This window comes from Neofelis nebulosa, chromosome 7, assembly GCF_028018385.1.
Source record: "Neofelis nebulosa isolate mNeoNeb1 chromosome 7, mNeoNeb1.pri, whole genome shotgun sequence".
Classification (NCBI taxonomy): Eukaryota; Metazoa; Chordata; class Mammalia; order Carnivora; family Felidae; genus Neofelis; species Neofelis nebulosa.
The window spans coordinates 48,759,716-48,782,401 of NC_080788.1; the positions used below are offsets into that span (position 1 = coordinate 48,759,716).

The window sequence follows — 22,686 nt, forward strand, 5'->3', positions numbered from 1 at the left end:
AGACCGAGGACTTGAATTCTACTTGTTCAGAATCCTGTTGCTTTTTCAGCACCCTCCACTCTTGTGATTAAAAGTACACCAACCATTCCTTAACATTCTTCTTTTGTCTCTCATCTCATAATTTCTGGTCACCTATATGGTTTCATATTAGTTTATTTCTACTGACTAAATGCAAAGCTTTTCCCTCCTCCTACACAGTAGATTCTCCATCTGAATTATCCTTCTGAACATCCTAACACTCAAATCACCACGTTCTAAATATACTGTCAGTCCTTCAATGTATACTTACTAAGCTATACTATGTTCAGAGCTCTGTGCTAGCCACATTCTGGTAAATTTAGACAATTAGTAATGCATTTAGACTATTGCTTACCATGTGTGGTGTTCTGAAATGCTAATTGCATGTTTTAAGAGGCAAATGGAATTGATATATTTAGCTGCCTAACTAAACAGATAATCTATGTATTGATGAGTGAAATACTTTGTGTATTTGATTAATGAAGTAGTCTTTAGGTTACAAATGTTTCCTTGCAAAAACTAATGTGTTAGTGTGTATTAGAAGTTCATTGTATATGAGAGCTTATATTTAGTTAGCAAGTAACTAATGTTTAATGATCAGATTTGTACCCTCTTAATGTTTTTAAGACATTTATATTTATTGATCTGTGAGCATTTCAGGCAAATAACATTGACCTGAATCTATTTATGCAACCAAAAAGATTTGTCATTTGGTTGCCAAGAGGTCAATTGGATTGTGTTAGACAGATAAGGGAAATGAAGAAATTATAATGTATTTAGACTTTAATGAAGTCTTTTTGAAGAATTCTCCCAGTAAATTCTTATGGAAAGGTATATAAATATTGGTAACATTTTAGTAAAATTGGTTCATTGGTAACTAGTTAGATGATCATACTCAAAGTTTGCTGATTTAGTTCCCCTCTAAAAGATACTCTAATAGTATATGTCAGGGCTCTTTGTTCTTGGAGCCTTGTCTACTTTTTTATCCTTTAAGTATTTGAAAATACAAAAGGCATGTTTATTCAATTTGTAAATGACATGACTCTGGGAGTTATTAAACATGTTACGTGGATATTTTGGAAATCAAAACCAAGAATCAGGCATCGAAATCGGCCAGGAGGAGGACAAACTTTCACTCTTCACAGATTACATGATACTCTATATGGAAAACCCAAAAGATTCCACCAAAAAACTGATAGAGCTGATTCATGAATTCAGCAAAGTTGCAGGGTATAAAATCAATGCACAGAAATCGGTTGCATTCCTATACACTAACAATGAAGCAACAGAAAGAGAAATCAAGGAATTGATCCCATTTACAATTGCACTAAAAACCATAAAATACTTAGGAATAAATCTAACCAAAGAGGTGAAAAATCTATACACTGACAACTATAGAAAGCTTATGAAAGAAATTGAAGAAGACACACACAAAAAATGGAAAAAGATTCCATGCTCATGGATAGGAAGAACAAATATTGTTAAAATGTTAACACTACCCAAAGCATACATATTCAATGCAATCCCTATCAAAATAACACCAGCATTCTTCACAGAGCTAGAACAAACAATCCTAAACTTTATATGGAACCAGAAAAGACCCCAAATAGTCAAAGCAATCTTGAAAAACAAAACCAAAGCAAGAGCCATCACAATCCTGGACTTCAAGCTGTACTACACACCTGTAATCATCAAGACAGTATGGTACTGGCACCAGAACAGACACTCAGATCAATGGAACAGAATTGAGAACCCAGAAATGGACCCACAAACGTATGGCCAACTAATCTTTGACAAAGCAGGAAAGAATATTCAGTGGAATAAAGACAGTCTCCTCAACAAGTGGTGCTGGGAAACCTGACAGCGACATGCAGAAAAATGAACCTGGACCACTTTCTTACACCATATGCAAAAATAAACCCAAAATGGATGAAAGACCTAAATGTAAGACAGGAAGCCATCAAAATCCTTGAGGAGAAAGCAGGCAAAAACCTCTGTAATCTTGGCTGCAGCAACTCTTACTCACCACATCTCCAGAGGCAAGGGAAACAAAAGCAAAAATGAACTACTGGGACCTCATCAAAATAAAAAGCTTCTGCACAGGGAAGGAAACAATCAGCAAAACTAAAAGGCAACCAATGGAATGGGGAAGATATTTGCAAACGACATATCAGATAAAGGGTTAGTATCCAAAAATCTATAAAGAATATATCAAACTCAACACCCAAAAAACAAAGAATCCAGTGAAGAAATGGGCAAAAGATACGAATAGACACTTCTCCAAAGAAGACATCCAAATGGCCAACCGACACATGAAAAAATGCTCAACATCACTCATCACCAGGGAAATACAAATCAAAACCACAATGAGATACCACCTCACACCTGTCAAAATGGCTAACATTAACAACTCAGGCAACAACAGATGTTGGCAAGGATGTGGAGAAAGAGGATCTCTTTTGCACTGCTGATGGGAATGCAAACTGGTGCAGCCACTCTGGAAAACAGTATGGAGGTTCCTCAAAAAACTGAAAATAGAACTACCCCAGGACTCAGCAATTGCACTACTAGGTACTTATCCAAGGGATATAGGTATGCTGTTTCGAAGGGGCACATGCACCCCAATGTTTATAGCAGCATTATCAACAATAGCCAAAGTATGGAAAGAGCCCAAATGTCCACTGATGGATGAATGGATAAAGAAGATGTGGTATATATATATATATATATATATATATATATATATATATATATACATATATATGTATGTACACACACACACACACACACACACACACACACACACACACACAATGGAGTATTACTCGGCAATCAAAAAGAATGAAACCTTGCCATTTGCAACTATGTGGATGGGACTAGAGGGTATTAGGCTAAGTGAAATTAGTCAGAGAAAGACAAATATCATATGACTTCACTCATATGAGGACTTTAAGGCATAGAACAGCTGAACACAAGGGAAGGGAAGCAAAAATAATATAAAATAGGGAGGGGGACAAAACATAAGAGACTCTTAAATATGGACAACAAACAGAGGGTTACTGGAGGGGTTGTGGGAGGGGGTTGGGCTAAATAGGTAAGGGGCACTAAGGAATCTACCCCTGAAATAATTGTTGCACTGTAAGCTAACTAACTTGGATGTAAATTAAACTAAAAAAACAACAACACAAGAATCAAAAGTTGTGATCAAGACTCTGAGCACAGGAATTATGGAAAAGGAACTAATTAGTAGCTTCTATAAGATAAGGGAGAGAGGAAAATGGGAGAAAGGAAATCGGAGGTTTTCCACTCTGCCTGTTAATCTTCAAAATCAAATATTGATTTTAAAAGGCAATGAATGCTATAAAAAGTTTTGTTTTTCTTAATCATTTTCACCCATGAGATTAAATAGAGATGGTGGTTTGTATCATTTAGGAATTGCATCTGACTAATAATAATAAGAATCTGGAGTGAAGAAGAGGACACAGAGGCTTAGACAAATGAGGAATTTATTTTTCTTTCATATAGCATTAGGCAGCCCAATCTGATATTGTAGCTCTGTGGTCATAAATAACCAAGGCTCCTTCCATTTTTCTCTTCTGCCATCCAGAGCATGTGTTATCTCATTGACAAGATGGCTGGTGGGCTTTCAGTCATCACAACCTCTTATTAAGGGCAGAGACCCACACATGTAAAGGCCTTCTTGCAGGAAGGAGCTCAAAGAAGTCAATTTTGGCTGAAGTTTGAAGAAATCTGAAGAGATAAACATACAGCCTTTATAGCCAGGTGAAGGGTTCTAGATTTTCTTTAAAAGCAATAAGAAAACAGCCAGTATTACCATTAAGAGAAGTTTTATCAGTTTATGAGACCCCCCCCCCCACAACTAGTGTGCCAGAACCCACCTAACACTGAGACTGGACCAGGGTAACAGAGAAGCCCCTCTTCCCACTACCTGGCAAGCTAGCCTTAGCAACAAAAAACAGCAGTCTCCTGGGAGGGCAGGAACCAGAAGGTGGAGAGAGACAAGCTTTGGCATGCCAGAATCACAGGGAAGGCCTTAAGCTAAAGATGAACCAGGAACACTGAGAGAAGCCTTTTGGAAAACTAGCTTCCACCATAAGCAAAAGATAATGCTAGAGAAATTTGAAGATAATGGTGTACTGAAACCACATAACCATAGCAACACGAAGTTCAAATCCAGCTCAGCTCCTGACTACCTAGGCTCAACCTCCTACACTGATGTTGTATGCTTATTTCCAGGCCTAAATATGATTTACCTCAGTCTCTACTGCCTTACATGTGATGTCTGGTATTCAATCCAGAACTATGACATCCACCAAAATTCAAGGAACAACATTGTAAAAGGTGTATAAAGATGAACCTATCAACAGAACAAAATTCATACATGGCCCAAATGCTGAAACTCAGAAAAATTTAAATACTATGATTAATATATTAAAGACCCTAACAGAATAGGTAGACAATATACATGAAAACTTGGATAATTTTAGCCGAGAAGATGGAAACTATAAGAGTTGAATGGAAATTCTAGATAAAAATAAAACAAATGAACTTTGACAGTTTCAACAAAAGACAACATAGCTGAGGAAAAGAGTCAGCGAATTTGAGGATATATTAATAAGAATTACCCAAAATGAAAGACTGAAAAATATCGGAGAAAACAAAAAACAGAGCACTTGAGAATTTTGAAACAATATCCAACAATCTAACATATGTATTGTGGATTTATGTAATTTAAAATGTATGGTAACAGCACAAGATATGGGATGGAAGAATTGAAATTATACTGTTCTAAGGTTTACACACAACAACTGAGGCAGAGTTACAGTATTTGAATAATATATAAATAGTAAAGCTTAGGGCAATCACAAACATTTAAGAGGTATAAATAACAAGTCAATAGTGAAAATAAAATGAAATCACAAATAATAAAAAAAGAAGACCAAAAAAGAAGAGAAAATAAAAAACGTATGCAACAAATATTTTAAAATTAGCATAAGTGTATATTTTAATCCACACATCTCATTACTGATATGTAAATGGCATAAACCTAGCAATTAAAAGATGGAGACTTTCTTAAATTTTTCTTAAATTAAACATATGAGTGAAATCATATGCTATTTGTCTTTCTCCGACTGACTTCACTCAAACATACCCTCTAGGTTCATCCATATTGTGGCAAATGGCAAGATTTCATTCTTTTTTTTTTTTAATTTTTTTTAACGTTTATTTATTTTTGAGACAGGGAGAGACAGAGAATGAACAGGGGAGGGGCAGAGAGAGAGGGAGACACAGAATCCAAAACAGGCTCCAGGCTCTGAGCGGTCAGCACAGAGCCTGACGCGGGGCTTGAACTCACCGACCATGAGATCATGACCTGAGCCGAATTCGGACGCTTAACCGACCAAGCCACCCAAGCACCCCTGATTTCATTCTTTTTTATGGCCGAGTAATAACTCCATTGTACATATTTACCACCTCTTCTTTATTCATTCATCTATGGATGGGCACTTGTGTTGCTTCTATATCTTGGCTATTATAAATAATGTGTAATAAGCATAGGGGTGCCTATTTCTTTTCAAACTAGTGTTTTTGGGTTTTTTTTTTGGGGGGGGGGTAAATACCCAGTAGTAGAATTAGTGGATCATATGCTAATTCTGTCTTTAATAATTCTGAGGAAACTCCATACTGTTTCCCACAGTGGCTGTACCAATTTGCATTTGTACCAATAGTGTACGAAGGTTCCTTTTCCTTCACATCCTCAACAATACTTGTTATTTCTTGTGTTTTTGATTTTAGACATTCTGACAGGTATAAAATGATATCTCATTGTGGTTTTGATTTTTATTTCCCTGATGATTAGTGATAAAACAAAACAAATGAACAAAGAAAAAAAAAATCAGACTCTTAAATACAGAGAACAAACTGGTGGTTGCCAGAGGGGAACCGGCCAGAGAGGGGTGGGGGGCTGGGTGAACTAGATAAAGGGGATTAAGAGTACTCTTATCTTGATGAGTATTGAGAAATGTATACAATTTTTGGCTCACTATATTCTACAGCTGAAACTAGTATAACATTACATGTTAATTATACTTAAATTTAAAAAAAGATGGAGATTATTCGATTGAATAAGAAAATAATGCTCAATGATATGCTATCTGTAGGAAAGTCATTTTAAATATAAATATGCAGACACATTAGATAGAAAATTAGAAAAGTAAAAACATAGAGAAATACATGCCATGTAAACATTAGTTATAAGAAAGCTGGGGTGGCTACATTAATGGCAACAAGACTTCAGAAAAAGAGTATTACTGGGGTGCCTAGGTGGCTCAGTCAGGTAAGTGTCTGACTCATGATTTTGGCTCAGGTCACAATCTCAAAGTTCATGAGTTCGAGCCCTGCATCAGGCCCTGTGCTGGCAGCATGGAGCCTGCTTGGGATATTCTTTCTCTCTCTCTCTCTCTCAAAATAAATAAATGTTAAAATTTTTTTTAAAAGAACAAAGAATAATTACCAGGGGAAAATAAGGGTGTTTGAAATATTAATGTCAAAATGTTAATGTATATACCTTAATCCTAAAGATATACACACTTAACAATAATACTTTAAAAGACATGCAGCAAAAGGATAAGCAAATCCACAATTATACTTCATGACCTCAACACTTCTCACAGTAATTGATAAAATAGAAATACTGTAAGGACATGGAATTTCCTTGGCATTGGATGAAAGCCATTCTCAACCAACTTGACCTTTGCGATGTTTATAGAATACCTCACCCAAAGTACCTGAATACATATTCTTTTCAAGGACACATGAAACAGTCACCAAAATAGACCATATTCTGCTGAATAAAATAAATCTCTACAACTCAAAAGATTTGAAGTCATACAGGTACATTTTCTTACCATAATGGAATCAACTAGAAATCAATAACAAAAAGATGCCTGGAAATGGCTAACAAAGCATGTTTAAATAATTCATAAGTCAAAGAAAAAGTCTTTGATATTTTGAACTGAATGAATGAGAAATCACCATATATCATAATCTGTGGGAAGCAGCTAAAGCAAGGCTTAGAGAGAAATTTATATTATATATTTATATTTGAAAAGAAGAATGGTGTTAAAGATTTAAACTTCCACCTTATGAAACTATAAAGAGAAAAGCAAATTAAACCCAAAGCAAGCTGGGAAGAAAATAATAATGGTAAGAGCAGCAAACAATTAAAATGGAAAAAAATATATACATATATATGTGTATATATATATATATATAGAGAGAGAGAGAGAGAGAGAAATTAATAAAGCCAAAAGTTTGCTCTTTGAAAATATAAGTAAATTTGATAAAAGTTTAAATGATGAAGAGCAATATTTCTTCAAAGTTATTTCTGGGTAGAGCTTTTTCCTATGTGTATAACAGTACCATAATTTCAATCATTTGTTAATTTAACAAATATTTATTTATCACCTATTATATGCCAGGCACTAATCATTGTTCAAAACAAAACAAAAATTCCTGCTGACAGCCCAACCAACGAAATTTTAATTACAGGCTACTTTATGAGAAGCTATACATAAGCTGTGCTTTTTGTAGAATTCTTGTGGAAGTTCTAGACAAACAAAATTGAATGTTTTCAAAATGTTTTGCACTGTACACATGTGGCCAATTCGACTTTTGTGGTAACTGGGTTTATATGATCTCCCCAAAAATAGAAACCTTGACAATTACCATCCCCTCAACACACACACACACACACACGCACATGCCCTTTTCTATTGTAGAAAACAATTTGATTCTAAGGTGAGGTCTACAAGCCCAAGAGGATTATCTATTCCTTGCATTTCAGTTTGGGCAGTTTCTACTGACATATCTTCAGGCTCAATGATCCTCTCCACAGTGTTGTCCAGTCTACAATAAGCTTGTCAAAGGCATTCCTCATTTGTTACAGTGTTTCTTATTTCTAAAATTTTCTTTGGATTCTTTGAGTTTCCATTTATCTGATTACATCACCCATCTATTCTTGTATGTTGTCAATATTTTCCATCAGCTCCTTTAGCATATTAATCATAGTTATATTACTGTTTAATAATCTCCCAATCTGTTCTGTTTCTCCCAATCTGGTTGAGTCTAGTTCTGATGCTTACTTTGCCTTTCAAACTGACTGTTTCCTTGCCTTTAGCCTTGTTGTTTTTTGTTGAAACTGGCTGTGCTATATTGGGTAACAGGAATTGAGGTAAATAGCGCTTAATGTGAGTTTTTTATTACATGGCTAGGAGTTGGGCTGTGCTTCATGTTTGCTGTAGCTGTTTGTTCTAGAGGTTTCAAATACCTCTAGTATTTTTGTTTCTGTCTCCTGTTGTCTTTGGATTTCCCTAAGAATTCCTTGTTACTATGTGATTTTGCAGTGCTTTCATCTGTACTCAATGTTAAGTGTGGGAAGAATTCCATAATTTTATATTTAAGCGTCTTTAAACCTCTTTGGGCTGTGACCTTCACAAGTGTTTCTTAGCTTCCTCCTCTCTACTTAGGAGAGACTGGCAGGCTGGAGGAAGCTATAGTCAGAGAACTGTCCTTGCCTTGGGTGGGATATAGCTTTGGTACAATCTTTTCTTCTGGGAAGTAGGCCTTTATTAAGGAGAAGGCTCTAGATATATTTGATAATAATTATTAATCTTATCTGCTTCCTGGAGCCACAAGATATCTTTCTTGGTTTTTCATGGTGAGAACTTGCTGGAGTTCGTCAAAGCAAAACCCATGCAAGTGTTGGGGCTCCCAAGACTGCAAACCCCGGGTAGTTTAACTCACGCCAGTCTGTGCTCAGTTTCCAACAATTAATCAAAATTAGTATTCAAGTATTCCTTGTTTATGGCTTCAGAGGCTCCTGCTCTAGATAAGTAGGTCTTGGCTGTTACCCCCTGGACTCACCTCTCCAGATTTCAGGGTTGTAGGTTGCCCTGTGACTTCAGTTCTTTGATGAGTCCAAGAAAAATCATTAGTTTTTAGTTTGTTGAAATTTTTCTGATAGTAAGGACAAGTGATAACTTCCAAGCTTTTACATTTTGGAGCTAGAACTGGAAGTCCTTTTGGTTATTAATCTTTAAGCACAATATTGCTGCACATGATGGGCTTCAAATTAGCTAGCACAAACTAAGTCGAGTTCCCACACTACGTTTAATTTTTTTTTTTTAGTATTATTTTTGAGAGAGATAGAGAGGGAGAGAGTGAGAGGGAGAGCGCAAGTAGGGGAGGGGCAGAGTGGGAGGGAGACACGGAATCTGAAGCAGGCTCCAGGCTCTGAGCTATCAGCTCAAACTCACAAACCCCAAGATCATGACCTGAGCTTAAGTCAGATGCCTAACCCACTGAGTCACCCAGGCGCCTCATTTTTTTTAGGGACTTCTCTGTCATCTCTATAATCTTTGACTAATTTTTCTGACCCATTCTTGTTCTTAAATTCTTCCATTTAAAATGGACTGTAGTGTGTAACTGCCAGTAAAATAAACCTGATCACATCCTGCCATCATCTGTATGCTGGCTCATCGATACCTGGACCAGGTATTCCACAGCGGAGAAAGCTCTGTGTGGCCCATGCATTTTATTACCACAGTTTACCAACAGCGTCTGCGGGGTGTGAGGTGAAGGGCGCTGGAAGGACATGCCACCCGCAGTGCCTCACAGTTACCCAGCTAGGGAGACGGTGGCCGTGCCTCCCACTGCTAAAGGTGAAGGCAGTCATCAACTCAGGCAGAACGGGCTTTGAGGGCACAGTATGTTCTATGCGTGGAAAGTGACTTTGGCCCCATGGAATAGGAGTTTGCGTATTTCTGTGTAAAGTTTCCACAGCTTCCCCTTGGCTCCCAAACCCACCCAAATCACACAATTTAGCCGCTTGAGGGAAATCGTGAGCGCCCTAAAAGACTACAAAGAGCTCGCGCCTGGATACAGAATCTGAACTTCCCGCCTGTTAATTAGAGCTGGAGAAGTAGCCCCTCTGCCAGCCTTCCAAGAAGCTCAATGCCCATTGGCTCTTCCTGCGTCCAATGAGAGACTGCGCCCTGCGCCGGTAGGTGGGACCCTCTTTGGCGGCAGTTGCCAGGAAACCGCATCAACATCAGAGAGCTGAGCCTCTGCTTTGGAAGCGGGAGGTGGTGGCCGCTGGAGCACGAGAGGGGGATTTTCATCTGCCAAGATGGTAAGCCGGTTGGGGGTCTGGAAACTACTTGTTTATCTATCGGTTTAATTGTAGTTTAGAGCCAGCTTGCACCTAAAAAGGATTTGAAGTGCCTAATCTGAGAATTAAAGTGGGAAACTCGTACAATTTGCTTTCAGAGGCCTCCTGTGCTATTGTTTAAGCAACGAACACGGTGGCTTCCAGCCTTTCCCCAAATTTCTGGCTGTTATTAGATCTGCCCAGTAAATATCTTTTTTCTCATATTGTGGAAATTTGGGAAAAGATTAAGAACGTTGAACGAATAACTGGGGGAAGAAAACTCCAGGAGAGAGTGAATGAATTAAGTAGCAGCGGCCCGACCTGTTAAATCTGTATTAGGAAAACCTGACCAGTTTCTCAACGGAACTTGATGGCCAAGGGGTAAGGGAGAGGGTGTGGAATGGGGAAGGAGGAATTCCCTGTATTGCGCTAAAAGCTAGTTCTACAGAGCTTGACTACGGGTCTTTGAATCTTAGTACTGCGGCATATTTAAGCTGAGGAATCCTGGGTAAAGTTGCTTTTACTTTTTATTCTTCATCTATAAAATGGGGAGTAATAAAAGTTTACTGATATATCAATATATTAGCTACCACGTGTACTTTTTTTTATTTCTCTGAATTTAGGAAGGGGGCCAAAGGTCCTTTGTTTTTATTAGTGTTCCCTATTTTTGTAATGGGAGCTTACATCAGTATACTTTTAAAGTTTATTTATTTATTTTGAGAGCGAGGGAGCACAAGTGGGGGAGGGGCAGAAAGAAAGGGAGAGAGAGAACCCCAAGCAGGCTCCACGCTCAGCCGGGCTCAATTCCTTAGCGGGGCTCAATCCCAGGACTGGGAGATAATGACCTGAGCGGAAATCAAGAGTGGTGCATAACCCTCTGAGCCACCCAGGCACTCCACAGCAGTATTCTTTTAAAAATTAGATTTTGGAATATCAAAGTATGCATACTTTTCTTTTTTTTCATTATAGGCTTCTAAAAGGAGAGCTATGAACTTCAGTGAAAGACATCAGAAATTAGTAGATGTAAACTACTGCAAGAAATTGCATGTCCAATCACTAAGAAAGATACAGAATCAAGTCAGGGACCAAATGGTGCAGAACGAAAATGATGACCGTGTGGAGCGCAGGAGATTCCTCAGATTATTACAGAATGAACAATTTGAGTTGGATATGGAAGAGGCCATTCAAAAGGTACATTTTACTATTCATTCTTACATCATTTTTTTCCCTTCATTTTCTCCTTGGAAATGATAAAAATCAACTACTGATACTGGAATTGAATAGATAACAGCATCAGATAAAGTATGCCTCATTGTATGTCAGTCCAGTGTAGTGGTAAAGAACTGGGTTTTTGGAGTTAGACTGTTATGTCTTTAAATCCTAGTATTGCTGTATCTAAGCTGTTGAACCATGATTTTACTTGCTGCCTCATCTATAAAACAGGAATTATAATAGTACCCACTTTGTAGGATTGTTTTAATAGTTAATGATTTAATACATGCAAAGCACTTGGAAAAGTACCTGGAACAGAGTAAGACACAGGTTTTCTCGTTTTTTTCATAAACATGAAATCCATAATTACTGAGTTTTGCTCATATAAGTAAAATTCAGTTGCATTCCATAAAATTCAAAAGAAAAAATTTCAGATTACCTTTTTTGAATTTACTGATATTAAACATGTTCATTGTTCAGTGGTAGAAAATGAACATGTATGTATTAGATTTGAATTTACTTGTATTTTTGATTTTTGAAATACTGACTTGAATTCAGGTACAGTACATATATATAACTCCTAAAATATGGAGATAATTTTTCAATGGAAACTTCTAAATATTTTACAGGGTGAAGGTGGTAAAAAAGGGAAACCAATAAGAAACAAGTTCTCATAAATGTGAAAAAGGTGTTCTGATATTTTACTATTTTTTGAGTTCCTGCTTTATGTTCAACATTTTGCAGGATATTGTGGGGAATGGCAAAAGCAACTTTTAAAAATGATATCCATCCCTCTGAATTTCAATTTCATAAAGCTTAGACATGATTTTCAATTCTGAGCAATAAGATCCTAGGGATTAGATTTTTTTTCCTATTTTTATTCTTATTTTTTTCTTTAATTTTAAAGAAAATCCTAGATATCAGATGCATCTTACAAAATACAGATATTTTCTAACATAGTAGCAGAACAATGCCATTATCTCACGTAATAGAATTAACAGTAAATTCTAGGTATCATTTAATGCCATCCCATAATCAAGTTTTGGGGATTATGTCAAAGTCTGCTTTTACAGTTGGTTTGTTTTAATCAGGATCCGAACAAGGTTCATATAGTATATTTGGTTGTTATGTCTGTTAGGTACCTCTAATCTAAAATAGTCTCTCCCTCATCCTTTATTTATTTAAAAAGAAATTTTTCTTTAACGTTTATTTATTTTTGAGAGACAGAGAGAGACAGAACATGAGTGGAGGAGAGACAGAGAGAGGGAGACACAGAATCCAAAGCAGGCTCCAGGTTCTGAGCTGTCAGCACACAGCCCGATGCGGGGCTCGAACCCATGAACTGTGAGATCATGACCTGAGCCAAAGTTGGATGCTTAGAGGCCTGAGCCACCCAGGCCTCTCTGGCTTTCTACTCTCAGATCTTAGGAATCACTTGAGCTGATTCATTATCCTATTTGTTCTTTTCCTCTGGTGAATACAAGACTCATCTTGTAAATTTCTGGCTTCACACCCGGAATCAGCCATTGTACCAAAGAGCACTGTTATCATCTAATGGAAATAATATTTAGAGACAATTTTTGAGATAAATTTAGATATATAAGAGTTGCAAAAAATAGTAAAGAGAATTCCTGTATACCCTTTACTGATTTCTCTTTAAGTTAACATCTTAAATAATCATGGAACAATTATCAAAATGAAGAAATTAGCCTTGGCACAGTATGTTAACTATAGTATTTATTCAGATCACATGAGGTTTTTCCATTAACATGTTTTCTGTTTCAGGAATACAAACTGCATTTAGTTGTTATGTTTCCTTAATCTCCTCCAATCTGTAACAGTTTTTCACTTTTCCTGTCTTTCATGACCTTGACAATTTTAAAGACTACTGTTCATTTATTATATTAGTTTTCTGTTGCTATGTAACAAATTACCACAAATTTAGTGGCTAAAAACATCTGTTGATTACCTCACGGTTTCTGTTGGTCAGAAATCCAAACATGGTTTATAGCTGGATTGACTGCTTGGTCTCACAAGGCTGAAATCCAGGTGTTGTCTGGAATATATTCTCATCTGAATCTTGGGGTCCTCTTCTAAGCTCATTTAAGTTGGTAGAGTGCATGTTCTCATTAGTTCGAAGACTAATGCTCATATCTCTCAGAGATTGCTGACATTCCCTGCCACTTGATCCTTTCCACAACATAGCAGTCTGTTTCCCTGATATCCACAGAACAGTGGCTTCAACTGCTCTTTGTCATTTTGGAGCTCACCTGATTAGGTCAGGCCTACCCAAGAGAATCTCCCTTCTGATTAGCACAGTGGTTATTCTAGCCTTTCTCCTTTCCTTATTCATAATTGCTTTCTCCAACAAAAAGAAACCTGGTTCTCATTATCTATAGTATATTTACTTATTCTTTCAACCCTAGTATACAAATAAAGTAGTCTCAGAATTGTTAACCTTCACCCCTGTGAACAACACATTTACTTACTACAGTACAGATTTGGATATAAATATTTTTTGTCCTTAGCCTTATAATATCTAGTCAGACGCTGTTTCCTAAAATTACTTATGTCTATTTCTACTGCATTTATGTGATTGTCTTTTTAAAAATTTTATTGAGGTATAATTGACATACATTATGATATTAGTTTCGGGTGCACAACATAGCAATTTGACCTTTGTATACATTGTGAAATGATGACCTCAATAAGTCTAGTTACTATCTATTTACCATACAAAGTTAATACGCTATTATTGACTATATTCCCCATCCTGTATGTAAATCCCCATTACTTATTTTATAACTGGAAGTTTGTACTTCTTGATCCTCTTCACTCATTTCACACCTCCACTCCTTCTCCCCTCTCGTCTGGCAACCACCAATTGGTTCTCTATATCTATGAATTTGGGTTTTGTTTTGTTTATTTGTTTTGTTTTTGAGATTCCACATATAAGTGAAATCAAAGATAATGGTCTTTCTCTGACTTATTTCAGTTAGTGTAATACCCTCAAGGTCCATCCAAATTGTCACAAATGGCAAGATTATCTTTATGGCTGAGCAACATTCTATTGTACTTACATACCACATTTTCTCTATCCACTCATCCATTGATGGACATAGGTTATTTCCATATCTTGATTATTATAAATAATGCTACATTTATATATCTTTTCAAATTAGTGCTTTTGTTTTCTTTGGTTGATACCCAGAAGTGAAACTGCTGGATCATGTGATTTTTTAAAAATTTTTGAGAGCTTCCATACTGTTTTCCATTGTGGCTGCACCAATTTATATTCTCACCACCAGTGCATGAGGATTCCCTTTTGTCCACACACCAACACTTATTTCTTTCTGCTAATAGCCATTCTGACAGGTGTAAGCTAATAATCACATTATAGTTTTGATTTGCATTTCTCTGATGATGAGTGATGTTAAATATCTTTTCCTGTGCTGGTGGGCATCTGTATGTCATTTTTAAAAAGTCTGTTTAGGTCCTCTGCTTATTCTTTAATCAGACTGTTTATATTTTGTTTGTTTTTGGGTTTTATGACTTTATATATCTTGGATATTAACCCCATATAGGATATATGATTTGCAAATACTTCTGTCATTCAGTAGGTTGTCTTTTCATTTTGTTGATGGTTTCCTTTGCTGTGCAGAAGCTTTTTAGTTTGTGGTAGTCTCATTTGATTTTGCTTTTTTATTGCAGTTACCTCTGGAATCAGCTTAAAAAAAAAACATTGTTAAGATTAATGTCAAGGAGCTTACTGCCTATGTTTTCCTTTCAGACTTTTATGGTTTCAGGTCTTAGCATTCAAATTTCTGATCCATTTTGAGTTAATTTTTGTATATGTTGTATGATAGTGGTCCAGTTTCATTTTTTGCATGTTGCTGTCCAGTTTTCCCAGCAGCACTTGAAGAGTTTCAACACCACTTTTCCCCGTTGTATATTCTTGCCTCCTTTGTTCTAAATTAATTGACATATATGTGTGGGTTTTCCTGGGCTGTCTGTCCTGTTATATTGATCTATGTGTCTGTTTTTATTTTAAAATTTTTTTTAATGTTTATTTATTTTTGAGAGAGAGACAGAGCATGAATGGGGGAGGGTCAGAGACAGAGGGAGACACAGAATCTGAAGCAGGCTCCAGGCTCTGAGCTGTCAGCACAGAGATGGACGCGGGGCTCGAACTCATGAACAGTGAGATCATGACCTGACCAGAAGTCAGACACTCAACCGACTGAGTCACCCAGGAGTCCCTCCATGTGTCTGTTTTTAATGCCAATACTATACTGATTTGATTACTATAGCTTTGTGATAATAGTTTGAAATTTGGGAGCATTACACTTCTGACTTTGTTCTTTTTCAAGATTGCTTTGGTTATCTTAATTCTTTTGTGCTTTTATATGAATTTTAGAATTACTTGTTCAAATTCTGTGAAAATGGTGTTGATATTTCGGTAGGAATTACATTGACTCTGTAGATTGCTTTGAAAAGTACAGACATTTTATACTACTACTCCATGAGCACAGAATATCTTTCCATTTATTTGTGTTTTCTTCAGTTTCTTTCATGAGTATCTTATAGTTTTCATTATATAGTCACCTTGGTTAAATTTAGTCCTAGGTATTTTGTACTCTTTGATGCAGTTGTAAATGGGATTGTTTTCTGATTTTTTTTTCTGATCTTTTGGTATTGATGTGTAGAAATTCAACAGGTTTTTATGTATTTTTTGTGTCTTATCACTACTGAATTGATTTATTTTAATAGTTTTTTGGTGTAGTCTTTAGTATTGTGTTATTTGCAAATAGTGACAAGTTTGCCTCTTCCTTTCCAATTTGGATGTCTTTTATTTCTTTTTCTTGCCTAATTACTATGGCTAGGACTTCCAGTGCTATGTTGTATAAAAGTGGGGATGGAGTGAGCATTCTTGTCTTGTTCCTGATCTTAGAGCTTGTCACCAATGAGTATGAAACTAACTGTGGGTTTGTCATAAGGGTATTAATTATGTTGAGGCACATTCTCTCCATAATCTGCTTTTCCTGAATCAAAATGATCAATGATTTTTATCTTTAATTTTGTTAATGTGTATAATAGTGATTGATTTGGGGTGTTGAATCATCCTTGCATCCCTGGAATGTCACATTAATCATGGTGTATGGTCCTTTTAATATGTTGTTGAATTTGGTTTGCTTAATATCTTGTTGAGGAATGTTGCATTTATGTTCATCAAGAATATTAGCTGGTAATTTTATTTTTGTATGGCATCCTTGTCTGGTTTTGGTATTAGGATAATGATGGCCTCATGACATGCAGTGAGAGTGTTCCCTTCAGTTTTTTGAGAGTTTGAGAAGGGGAAATATTAACTCTTTGAATGTTTGATAGAGTTAACCAGTAAAGCCACATAGTCCTGGACTTGTTTTTTGGGAGGTTTTATTGATTCAGTCTCCTTACTAGTAATCTCCCTACTAGTATCTTGATTTTATTCTTGATTCAAGAATTCTTCTTGATTCAGTCTTGGAGGATTGTGTGTTAGGCATTTATCCACTTCTTCTAGTTTGTCTAATTTTTGGCATATAATTGTTCATATTACTCTCTTATGATCCTTTGCATTTCTTTAGTATTAGTTGTAACTCCTTTTTCACTTCTCATTTTTATGTATTTGAGCCCTCTCTCTTTTTTCCTTGGTAAGTCTAGTGTCGCGACTGGTGCGACAAACACCGAGGTCAGGGTCCTGAGGGTAGGGGAATGCAAGAAAAAAGAGAAGAGAAAGTTTGGGAACAGGAGTGTCCCCTGGGCTGATGGCCCAAGTGACGGCTTTATTGTTGCTGTACACAATCTTTTATATCCAGACTCTTATGGGTCAGTCCATTCTAAGAATAAACAGGTTTCACATAATCGCTGCCAACCAAAACATTTAGTTCTGTGTTTCTTGTGCATTTTCTAGACGGGTCACAACAAGACCTTGTTGATAAGATTGCTAGCAAAACACAATTTCCATGTTTGTTTCTATCTGACTTGGGGTAGAAAAAGGGAGGTAGCATTACTGCCAACACCTGCAGACCACAGGCTTCAGGAATTAACTTTCTCAGCCTTGACAAGGCTTTGGTATGCCCTTGAAAGTGGGGAAATGGGAGGGGGAACCACCGGGTTGGCTAAGTCAACAGGGAACATTGCTCGACCAGGTCTCAGCCTGGCACCGGGGCCCGGCCCCCCACAGTCTAGCTGAAAGTTTGTCAATTTTATTTATATTTTCTTTTTTAAGTTTATTTTTGAGAGAGAGATAGAATGAATGGGGGTGGAGGCAGAGAGAGAGGGAAAGAGAGAATCCCAAGCAGGCTCTGCACTGTCAGCATGGAGCCCAATCTGGGCCTCAAACTCACAAACCGTGAGATCATGACCTGAGCTAAAACCAGTAGTTGAATGCTTAACTGACTGAGCCACCCAGGCACCCCATTTTTATTTATATTTTCAAAGAACTAGTTCATAGTTTCACTGATGTTTCCTATTGTCTTTTTTTGTCCGTATTTCATTTATTTCCACTCTGATCTTTATTATTTTCCTCCTACTAACCTTAGGCTTCATTTATTCTTACTATAGTTCCTTTTCGTGTAAAGTTAGACTGTTTAATTGAGGGTTTTGTTGTTTCTTCAGAAAGATATGTACTGCTGTGTACCTCCCTCTTAGAACTGCTTTTGCTGCATTTTGATGTTATTTTCCTGTTTTCATTTGTCTCCAAATTTTAAAAATTTTATTCTTTAATTAAAATTTTTTCTCAATGTTTATTTTTATTTTTGAGAGAGAGACAGACAGAGCATGAGTGGGAGGAAGGGTAGAGAGGGAGAGGGAGACACAGAATCCGAAACAGGCCTAGGCTCTGAGCTGTTAGCACGGAGTCTGACAAAGAGCTTGAACTTGGAAATGGTGAGGTCATGACCTAAGCCAAAGTCTGATTCTTAATTGACTGAGCTACCCAGGTGCCCCTGTCTGTAGATTTTTTAAACATTTCTTCTAGGTATTTATTTCTTTGATGCTCTTGTGGTTGCTTTGTAGCATGCTGGTTAATTCTCACATTTTTGTTGTTTTCTTCTTGATAATTGGTAATTCCATACCATTATGGTTGGAAAAGGTGCTTGATATAATATCAATTTTGAATTTATTTAGATTTTCTTTTTTATGTGGCCTAACATTGATCTGGTCTGGAGAATGTTTTATATGCACTTGAGAAGCATGTGTATTCTGCTATTTTTGTACTGAATGTTCTGTATATATCTATTAAGTCCACCTGGTTTAAGGTGTTGTTTAAGGCTGATGTTTCCTTATTGATTTTCTTATTTCTGTCAGATGATATAAGTAGGGTGTTAAAATCCCCTACCATTATTGTATTATTGTTGATTTCCCCTTTTGGTGTGTTAATATTTGCTTTATATATTTTGGTGCTTCTATATTAGATACATATATATTTGTAAATTTTATATTTTCTTGCTTGATTGACCTCTTTATCATGAAATGCCCTTCCTTGTCTTTTATTACAGTGTTGGTTTTAAAGCTTATTTTGTCTGATATGAATATAGCTATACCAGCTTTCTTTTCATTTCCATGGAATATTGTTTCCATTCCTTCACTTACAGCTTGTGTGTATCCCTACTTCTGAAGTAACTCTCTTGCAGGCAATATATAGATGAGTCTTGTTTGTTTTTTGTTTGTTTGTTTATAATCCATTTGGCCAGCTGTCTTTTGAGTAGAACATTTGGTCCATTTATATTTAAAATATTACTGTTAGATCTGTACTTATTGCCATTTGGTTAATTGTTTTCTGGCTGTTTTTGTAGTTCCTCTCTGTTCCATTTTCTTTCTCTCTTTCCTTGTGGTTCATTGTCTTTCTTTAGTGTTGTGTTTAGTTTTTTTATTTACCTATTTACTGTAAGGTTTTGCTTTGTGGTTACTGTGAGATAATTTATGTATACAACATATATAACATCCTATCAACCTTTTAGGTTGATATCGACTTGAACTTACTCCAAAATAGTACACTTTTACCATCTCCCCCATTTTATGTTTTTGATGTCACATTTTATCTCCTATTTTATGTATCAATTAATTATTGTAGTTTTCTTTTACTGTTTTTGTCTTTTAACCTTCATACTAACTTTATGAGTTAACTTATATACTACCTTCACTACATATTAAATCTTACAGAGAGATTTTTACTTTCAAATGTTTTCTGGTTGTTAATTAGTGCCATTTCTTTTCAACTTAAAAGATCCCTTTAACATTTCTTGAAAAACCAGTTTAGTGGTGATGAACTCCTTTAGCTTTTGCTTATCTGAAAAACTATCTCTCCTTCAATTCTGAGTGATAAACTTACTGGGTAGAGTGTTCTTGGTTGGAAGTTTTTTCCTTTTAGCACTTTGAATATGTCATGCCACTCCCTTCTGGCCTGCACAGCTTGGGCTGAGCAATCTGCTGATAGCCTTGTGGGGTTTTCTTTACAACAAGTTGCTTGTACTGCTTTTAGATTTTCTTTTTTTTTTTTTAATTTCTAAAAAATTTTTTAAAATTTATTTTTGAGAGGGAGAGAGACAGACAGAGTGCAAGCAGGGGAGGGACAGAGAGAGAGGGAGACACAGAATCCAAAGCAGGCTTGAGGCTCTGAGCTGTCAGCACAAAGCCCGATGCAGGGCTCAAACTCATGAACTGCAAGATCATGACCTGAGCCAAAGTTGGACACTTAACCAACTGAGCCACCTAGGGCACCCTAAGATTTTCTCTTTAATTTTTGACATATTAATAATAATGTGTATTGGCATGGATCTCTTTGGGTTTATTTTACTTGGAACTCTCTGGGTTTCTGGATCTGGGTGTCTGTTTCCTTCCTTAGGTGAGGGAAGTTTTCAGCCATTATTTCTTCAAATAAGTTTTCTGCCTCTTTCCTTTCTCATCTCCTTTGGTATCCCTATAATGCAGATATTATTTCACTTGATTTTGTCCCATAGATCTCTTAATTTATCTTTTTTTTAAGAATTCCTTTTTCTTTTTGCTGCTCTGTCTGGGTGATTTCCAGTGCTTTGTTTTCCAGTTCTCTGATCCATTCTTCTCTTCTGTCCAATCTGCTGTATAACTCTCTCCGTGTATTTCAGTTCAGTTATTATATTCTTCAGCTCTGATTTCGGTTTCATACTTTCTTATATCTTATATCTCTTTGTTAAAGTTCTCACTGTGTTCATTCATTCTTCTCCTAAGCTTGGTGAGCATCTTTATGCCTATTACTTTGAATTCTTTATCTGGTAAATTACTTATCTCTGGATCAGTAAGGTCTTTTTCTGATGTTTTGTCTTATTCTCTCATTTGGAACATACTTCTCTGTATCCTCATTTTGTTTGGCTGTGTTTGTTTCCCTCTGTTAGGCAAAACAAGTACTTCTTTCAGTCTTGAAGAAGTGGCTTTGTGTAGGTGATGAAACTTCTCATTCACCATTGATTAGTTCTTGGTTGTCTCTTGAACCTTTGTGATCGTCTGTGAACAGCCTGATTTTTATTCTTGATATGTCTGTGTTGTTGATGGTATGCCAAGACCTGTCAGTGTTCCAAGGAGAGGAATCTTATTCAGCACCTAGTTTCAGGCTGAATGGAAGCCAGACCCTCAGGCAGCAGCTTTTAATATATGCAAATATATGCAGTCCTGTGGGGCTACAATTGTAAACTCTGTTGGCCTCCAGATCTAGAGATGGAGGTGTTCCCTGGGCAACAGTTGTAAAAACAGGGCTGCAGATGAGTATATAAGCTCCTTTCTGGGAGGTCTTGTTGAGCTGCAGTGAGGCCAACAGGATGGGCAAGAATAATGTCTCCCTACTTATGTTCCCTGGGAGTGCCTTTGTAGCTACTGTTTGTGTGGGAAACCTGAAGACTCTTTCTTAGGCTGGAGCTCCAGGATAAATAGGCCTTTTTCAAGGAAGACTGGGCGTGCGGTGCCCTGGGGGGTTGGCCTGCCAAGAACTGTCTTCTGATGGTAAGAGTCCCTTGGAGCTCAGGACTTTCAGCCCTCTTGGCCACCAAGGCCAAGTGAACAAAGGGCATTCCCTGTGTGGTTTGCACACACCTGCTCCGAAAGGTGCGCTCACCAGGTTCAGAAAGGCAGGGGGGAAATGTCTTGACTGCATGTGACTGAAGGCTTCTGTGATACTGTGGGAGAGTGCCCTGTCTCTGTGCCTGTATGGCCCCAGGTTGGTGGCAGGAGAATGTCACAACTGCTCCCACTTGCCAGTCCAAGCAGGGTATGGGGGATTGCTATGACCGCTCCCACTGCCCAGCTGCAGGTAAGCAGCAGGATGTCACTGAGGCCACCTGTCCCACCAGCCCCAGGGAGGCAGTGAGAGGGTGCAGCATCCAGTGTGCTACCCTGGCAGGTTAGGTAGAGAGCACACAAAAGGAGTTAGCCTTGCCTCTGTCTCTGGCAGAGTCCCAACTGTCCCTTACTTCTGCAGCAGATTCCCCCAGATCAGCAAATGAATTCCCTTCAAATTGGTGCTTTTGTGCTTGATCCTGGGATGAGTGAGACTGCAGGTGAGCCTTTAAATGAGAATCTCAGTTTCCTATAGTACTTTGGGTCCCTTGGATGTCAGGCCTGTTGGTTTTCTAAGCCAGACATTTTTGGTGCAGCTCTGAAGTGTTGGAGTGCCTAATGTGGGGCACCAACCCCTCACTCATCTGGCAGAGGTGCTGGACTGGTGAGATCCCTCTCTGTTGTGTCTCCCTGCCTATTGGATGTAGGGTTTTTTGGCAAGACAGTGTCTCTACCCCTCTCAATGTGGTCCTTTTATCCTTTGTTGTAGAGAAGCAGTTCATCTAGTTTTCAGATCCTTTTCAGAGAGAAATTGTTAGAAGGTGCAGGAGAGACATGAAGTATCCCCCAAACTGAGAAGGCACTTGGAGACCAGAAAATGAAGTAGGCCACTCCATACAGTTTACACAGTGTTTTACTTCAGGTAACTTACTGACAGGGGGATTGGGTGAAAGACTGACTATTCACAGCAACTGCATAGTTATTCTCCGCCAAATCCAGACCTTAGTCCACAAACCTTATAGAGCAAAGGGACGCATAGAAGGGCACTATACTGAGATCAAAGGGTTCACACACACTGTAGAGAGCTTGAATGTGTCTAATTGACAGCTAACTTTTAATTAGATCTTACAGCCTCACCTGTGCATCAGGAAGGGGAAAGACTA

At 37.4% G+C, this 22,686-nt stretch overlaps 1 protein-coding gene across 1 annotated transcript in view; it reads left to right on the forward strand.

Annotated features, from left to right (window-relative positions):
- Positions 1–9,697: 9,697 nt before the first annotated feature.
- The window catches only part of MNS1 (meiosis specific nuclear structural 1), a 47,402-nt gene continuing 34,413 nt past the window's right edge, over positions 9,698–22,686 (forward strand). The window contains exons 1-2 of the mRNA XM_058737637.1: positions 9,698–10,231; positions 11,219–11,440. Of these exons, the coding sequence (XP_058593620.1) occupies positions 10,229–10,231; positions 11,219–11,440 (225 nt within the window). The 5' untranslated portion in view covers positions 9,698–10,228. The remainder of the gene's footprint in view (positions 10,232–11,218; positions 11,441–22,686) is intronic.